This window comes from Dipodomys ordii, unplaced genomic scaffold (assembly GCF_000151885.1).
Source record: "Dipodomys ordii isolate 6190 unplaced genomic scaffold, Dord_2.0 Scaffold12702, whole genome shotgun sequence".
Lineage (NCBI taxonomy): Eukaryota > Metazoa > Chordata > Mammalia > Rodentia > Heteromyidae > Dipodomys > Dipodomys ordii.
Window position 1 is genome coordinate 1 of NW_012279914.1, and position 6,558 is coordinate 6,558.

Genomic DNA, 6,558 nt, shown 5'->3' on the forward strand with positions numbered 1-6,558 from the left:
TTTTTGCTTATGTGGTGCTGAGGAATCGAACCCAGGGCCTCAGGCATGCAAGGCAAGCACTCTACCACTGAGCCACCTACCCAGCACGCACCTTTATTTCTATCTTGCTTCCTTTTAGAATTTGAGCTGGTAGAAAGATTAATATATAGTCAGCAGTGAAGGCCTGGTGAACACACAGTCCACTTCTGTATCTACACACTCCCAGGCTCTCCTGTTGAAGAGGTACGCTGCTGTGCAGGGAAATGCAGTAGATATGGATGGGACATGGCTGTTATTCCTCCATTGTTTGAAAATAATCCAGCACCTCTTAACCAGATAAGCTATACACCATGACTTTGTTGCTTGTTAAAGGAAAAGAAAATCAGCACATATTAGATAGGATTAACTTACTTTATTTTTGCCTTATAGATGGGTCTGGATGGACTTCAACAAGATTATATCAGAAAAGCTGAATACCCTTTTAGTTCTGAGCAAAAGTGGATGGCTGTTAAGTGTGTGCATCGAACTCAGCAGGTATCTCTCTCTCTCTCTCTTTCTCCTTCTCTTTCTCTCCTCTGCCTCCTCTTTCTCCTCTGTTTTCTCTGTCTCCTCTCTCTCCTCTCCCTCCTCTCTCTTGTTTAGTGGAGATAAGAGTCTCATAGACTTTCCTGCCCCGGCTGGCTTTGAACTGCAATCCTCAGATCTTGGCCTCCTGAGAGTAGTCAGGATGACAGGTGTGAGTCACCGGCGCCCAGCATGTCCTACCTTAAGAACAAACAAAATCATACTGTTTTGTAGAAGAGTGGTTCCCAAATATATGTAGAATTACAAACTGGCAAAAATGACATGTACTAAGCAATCACTGTGGTTTTTGGGTGCTTTCCAAATTTTTATAGCTAGTGTAGAGCGTTCTGTTGTCTACAGTATATAATTATTCAGAGTTACTATTACCAAGTTGTGCTTTCATTGCATAGATTAGGCTGGATGCAGTGGCTCACAATTGTAATCCTAGTCACTTGGGAGCGGAGGTCAGAGGATCAAGATTCAGGGTCAGCCTGGGGGAAAAAAGTTCATGAGACTTCATCTCAACCAGTGACTAGACATCATCGAAGCTATGGGGAAAACACAAATAGAATTTTAGTCCATACTTACCAGGGATTGGATAGGGGCTTTAGGTTTTCATTAATAGTTTTGAGTGTTATTTTTTGTTTTTGTAAACTGGGTATTGAACCCAAAGAGGCCTTATACATACAGAGCTGAATATTCTGCTATGCTTAAAAGAAAAAAAATGCCTGGCAATGCCTTCAATTACAGGATGGTTATGAGAATTTAATAGGATTGCAAGTGAATAGGTAAACATAGATATATAAACAATAACTGATAAAGAGCTTAAACGATTGTCTGCAGGTTAATACTGCATCTCTTTCCTTTCCCTGTTGCATTCTGAAGAGCCTTGTCCCAGATTTCTCGAGCATTTCATTTGAGGCTTGGTATAGTGCTGCCCTCAATGTCTGCAAACATGTAGGGCAGATTCTGTTTTCTGTAGAAAAAGAGAGAAAGCTCTCCCATGAGCTGTTTCGTTTGTTTTGCCCCTTGGCAAGCGCTCTCCCCCACCCCCCAGTGAGTTTTTAAATCTTCAGAGTTCAAGTGCCACTTGGAAAATTAGGCCTAGGGATTAGGAAAAACACACGTCACTTGTTTTGTATCGAAGTTAAATGACACTTGTATTTGGTCTATTTTTTTTCTTCTTAGGACAGACCGGAGGTTTGTTTTATGAAGGGTGCCTATGAACAGGTGATTAAGTACTGCACTACATACCTCAGCAAAGGGCAGAACCTGGCACTTACCCAGCAGCAGAGAGAGCTGTACCAACAAGAGAAGGTACGCATGGGCTCAGCAGGACTCAGAGGTAAGCCCATCTCAGTGTCATTCTCGGAATGGAAAGTTCCGTGCTAACTGCAGAGGAGTCCGTACTTCACAGCCAGGCCATCCGATTCTGCTCCGGGCTTCATAGAACCCTCCTAACTAGCCCCTAAAAGATGGAAAGTCAAAGCTGGGAGCTGATCGTAGTTACGCAGGAGGCTGAGATCGGGGGATCCAGGGTCAACACCAGCCCAGGCAGAGCACACCAGGCCCTCTCTCCCAGGGATACCATGTGCAGGACGGAGCGGCAGGAGTACACAGCTGGCTCTTCCCTTCTAAATAGTTACTTACTGGCTTAGGTAAACTGTATGAAGTCAGTCTCCAAAGAAATTGGAAGAGTTGCTGTTTTTTTTTTCTCCAGTCCTGAGGTTTGAACTCAGGGCCTGGTTGCTGTCCCTGAGCTTCTTTTGCTCAAGGCTTGGACTCTACCACTTGAGCCATAGCATTACTTCCGACTGTGGTACTGAGGGATTAATCAAACCCAGGGTTTCCGTGCATGCTGAGCAAGCACTCTACCACTAAGCCACATTCCCAACCCTTTTTTTTTTTTAATGTAAATTTTTATTGTAAAGGTGATATACAGAGAGGTTACAGTTTCATAAGTAAGGTAGTGACTACATTTCTTTCTGGACAGTGTTACTCCCCTCCTTCATTTTCTCCCACTTTTTCCCCCCTGACCCTTGTGCCCCCAAGTTGTATAGTTCATTTCCAACCTAGTGTCTAGTGAGTATCACTGTTGAATTGGTTCACCCTTTGTCCCACTCTTTCTGCGATTCCCCTTCCCTTCCCTTCTGTACCAGTCTCTTTCCTAGCACCAAGGACTGTCAGACAGCTTTTCCTTCCCAGTGAAAGCCTTAGGGTCTTGCATCTACGTAAATAGTTAAGTAGATCACTCTTACAATGGAAAAACAGAAGTTACTTGCCTCTGACTTTGGTTTTCCATTTCTCTATACCGTCTATTTGAATAAGAATAAATACTTCCTTAGATCTCTCTGGAATTTTTCAGTCTCACCATGAGGTACTTAGGGTTAGTGTGCTTTGGGATAGTTTTTGATATGCCAGGCTAATAATTCCCCAGATACAGGCACATCCCTTTGGTTCATAAGGGAGATTATGAGAGGTTGCAGAATTCTGAGAGTAAGCTAAATGACACATGGAAAATGGACAGGATTTTCTGATGTCTTACTGTCCAAAGGTAACAGGAAACCATAAATAATGATATGATGGTGTCCAGTATTATAAACTCTTTTTGTTGTTGTTGTTGTCGGTCGTGGGGCTTGAACTCTGGGCTTGGACACTGTTAGGTTTTTAAAAAGAGGTAGGCGAGTAAGAACAGCACCACGCACGTGGTATTTAGGTAAAGGGTAGGTTTATTTACCGTTCTGGCTGGCACCAGGCCACGTTGGCCCTCTACGCAGCTGGGAAAGGCCTGGGAAAGAGCTGAGAAAGAGCTAGAAAAGAAAAGAGAGAGCTGGGAAAGAGCTGGGAAATAGAGGTGAGAAAGAGAGAGCTGGGAAAGAGAGCGTCTGGCCTGGGCTAGGCCTTATCTGGGGTATGGGCAGAGAAAGGTGTGGCCACATCAAATTCAGATGTGACCTCAGCGGATGCAGATGTGACCTCTCCCAGGTGTGCCAGTTGCCTAGGTAACACAGGTACTGGGTGAAGACTTTGTTGTGAGGAGGATGGAGTCTGCTCACCATCTAGGAGTGGACCTTACAGACACTGTCCCTCAGCTTTTCAACTCAAGACAAATGCTCTTCCACTTGAGCCACAGCACCACTTCCAGTTTTTGGTAATTAATTGGAGATAAGAATCTCACAGACTTTCCTGCCTGGGTTGATTTTTGAGCCACAATCCTCAGATCTCGGTCTCCTCATTAGCTAGGATGACAGGCATGAGCTACCGGTGCCCATGCATTATATATTCTTATAGAACAAAGGTTATAAGAAATGCCTGTTAATGTTAAGGAGAGAATGAAAGAATCCAAACTTCCTTGGTACTGATGTAACCACTGTTAGACAATCCTTGTCTTCCACAGTTTGCCATGTTTGAAATTATAGGCTGTGTATAATTAATACAGCTTTCCCTCCATGCTGTTGAATTTTCCTTGGAGACCTATGAAATGGAAAGATAAAGATATTTGGTGTTGCCTTCAAAGGCCTATCTGCTTAAAATTGACTTAGTAAAGGTTGAGGAACTCTAAACAGTTGGTTGTGTTTAACAAAGTTGCAGTAGTTTTTGTGGAAAGCAGCTGCAAGAAATTGGTTTATAAAAACCATCTTCAGCCAGGTGCCAGTGACTCACGCCTGTCATTCTAGCTACTCAGAAGGCTGAGATTCTGAGGATCGTGATTCAAATCCAGCCCCGGAAGGAAAGTCCATGAGACTCTTATCTCCAATTAACCACTTAAAAGTGGAAGTGGTGCTGTGGTTCAAAGTAGTAGAACGCTGGGCTGGGAAGGTGGCTCAATGGTAGAGCACTTGCCTTGCATGCCTGAGGCCCTGGGATGGTTCTATTCCTCAGCACCACATATGCAGGGAAAAAAAAGCCAGAAGTGGTGCTGTGGCTCAAGTGGTAGAGCGCTAGCCTTGAGGTGAAGAGCTGAGGGACAGCACCCAGAGTTCAGGCCCACGACTGGACGCCCCCTCCCCCCCAAAAAAAAAGAAAAAGAAAAAAAGTAGTAGAATGCTAGCCTTGAGCACAACGAGGCTCAGGGAGGCGCCCAGGTCCTGAGTGCAAGCCCCAGGATGGCAAAAGAAAAAAGAAAAAAAGATCTTCATTCTCTCTCTGTTGGCCTTTTTCTGTTTAACAGTTCTTTAGTTTTATTCCTTTTCATTTTTAATAGCTTAAAGCAACTCCATATCTAGACCCATTAAATTGTAATGTCCTAGAATTTTAAAGATTGTTTAATAGCTACAAATGAATTCATAGTTAGTCTAAAATGATTGTCAGCTAAATTCTAATGTTTTGTGACTCACATTTTCTGGTTGGGATTCTGTTATTGTTTCCTAAGTTCTTGCTTTGGCTTCTGGTCCTGAGCTGGGTCAGCTGACATTCCTTGGCTTGGTGGGAATCATCGATCCTCCTAGAACTGGTGTGAAGGAAGCCGTTACAACACTCATTGCCTCAGGAGTGTCGATAAAAATGATCACTGGAGACTCACAGGAGACTGCGGTTGCAATCGGTATAGCTAGCTACTTCCTTTGGTTCTTAGCAGTTTTCCTTGAAATGCTGCAGTGCACTTGGGTGAACCCTGGGCACCATGTATGCTTATGTCATGTTGAGGCTGTGTGATTACAATTGATGCACTTGTTTTTTTTTGCCCAGACTTTATATAAAATTGTGGGAAAGCCGATTATAGTTTTTTTTTAAAAAGAATATTGAGAAGTTATAACCAAGTCTTTATGAAATCACTTTATTCACAGAAAGATAATTGTTTGTCACCTCATATTCCCATCAGTTGTAAGCTATACTTAACCTGATTGGGCTTCTTTTAGTTCTTAGATTTTACTGGATTAAATAGTGAAATTTCTTAAATTTAAACTAAAACCAGAGTCAGGACTTAGGATAAATGCAAATAGTTTTGTGTGACTGACAGTATGTTTTGTGATTTTTATTTTTTATTTTTTGGCCTGGGGGTTGGGGGCCGGGGGCTTGAACTCAGGGCCTGGGTACTATCTCTGAGCCTCTCTGTGCTCAAGGCTAGCACTCTACCACTTGAGGTACAGTGCCACTTCCAACTTTTTCTGTTTATGTGGGACTGAGGAGTCGAACCCAGAACTTCATGCATGGTAGGCAAGCACCCTACCACTAAGCCACATTCCCAACTCCTTGTGATTTTTCTTTTTTAATAGACTTTTTGTTCTAAAAAAGAGGTAAAAGTCATTTAACTAAGAGTAGTGTTGACTAAATCCATGAAGCAAAACTAATTTGGCTTTTCTTTTTTTTCCCTCTCTCTGCTTTAGCCAGTCGCTTGGGATTGTATTCTAAAACTTCCCAGTCGGTCTCAGGAGAAGAAATTGATGCTATGGAGGTCCAGCAGCTCTCACAGATTGTGCCAAAGGTAGCCATGTGACCGAGCCGCTTAGAGCTTTGTTCTCAGAGTGAACCCTTACTACTGTTCTATAAACTGTTCACTGCCACATTTACTGGTTTAAATTCTCAAAAGCAGTTCCACTGAAATAGCCTTATTATTGAGTGTTTGCTATCATAAAAAAGGAATATTTGGGGGGAGCGGGGGGGGCAGTCGTGGGGCCTGAACTTCTGGGCCTGGGCCCTGTCCATCAGCTCTTCAGCTGAAGGCTAGCTAGCATTATACCACTTGAGCCACAGCACTACTTCTGGCTTTTTCTGCTTATGTGGTACTGAGGAATCGAACCCAGCGCCCCTCATGAGTGTAAGGCAAGCACTGGACCACGGAGCCACCTTCCCAGCCCCAGGAAGGAGTATTTTTCCACAACCATTAACTTCAGCAAAAACTACATTTCCTTTAAGGAAAGTACTATGGACATTAACAGTGCTTGAATTTATAAATTAAAGCTAGAGAGATGTCATTACTATAAAGTAGTCCCTTATCCTTTGTCCTGTTGGGTTTTAATTTTTTTTTTTTATTGTTATAAAGGTTATGCACAGAGGGGCTACTGTTTTTTTTTTTTT

The 6,558-nt window shown here is 43.0% G+C and overlaps 1 protein-coding gene across 1 annotated transcript; it reads left to right on the top strand.

The window, feature by feature from the left end:
- Window positions 1-408: 408 nt before the first annotated feature.
- On the top strand, window positions 409-5,977 carry LOC106002516 (calcium-transporting ATPase type 2C member 1-like; the record flags this gene model as incomplete). The annotated part of the gene is made up of 4 exons (XM_013037382.1): window positions 409-513; window positions 1,732-1,888; window positions 4,916-5,086; window positions 5,868-5,977. Coding segments are annotated over 4 exons (543 nt in total), but the record flags the coding sequence as incomplete, so codon positions are not given.
- Window positions 5,978-6,558: the final 581 nt, after the last annotated feature.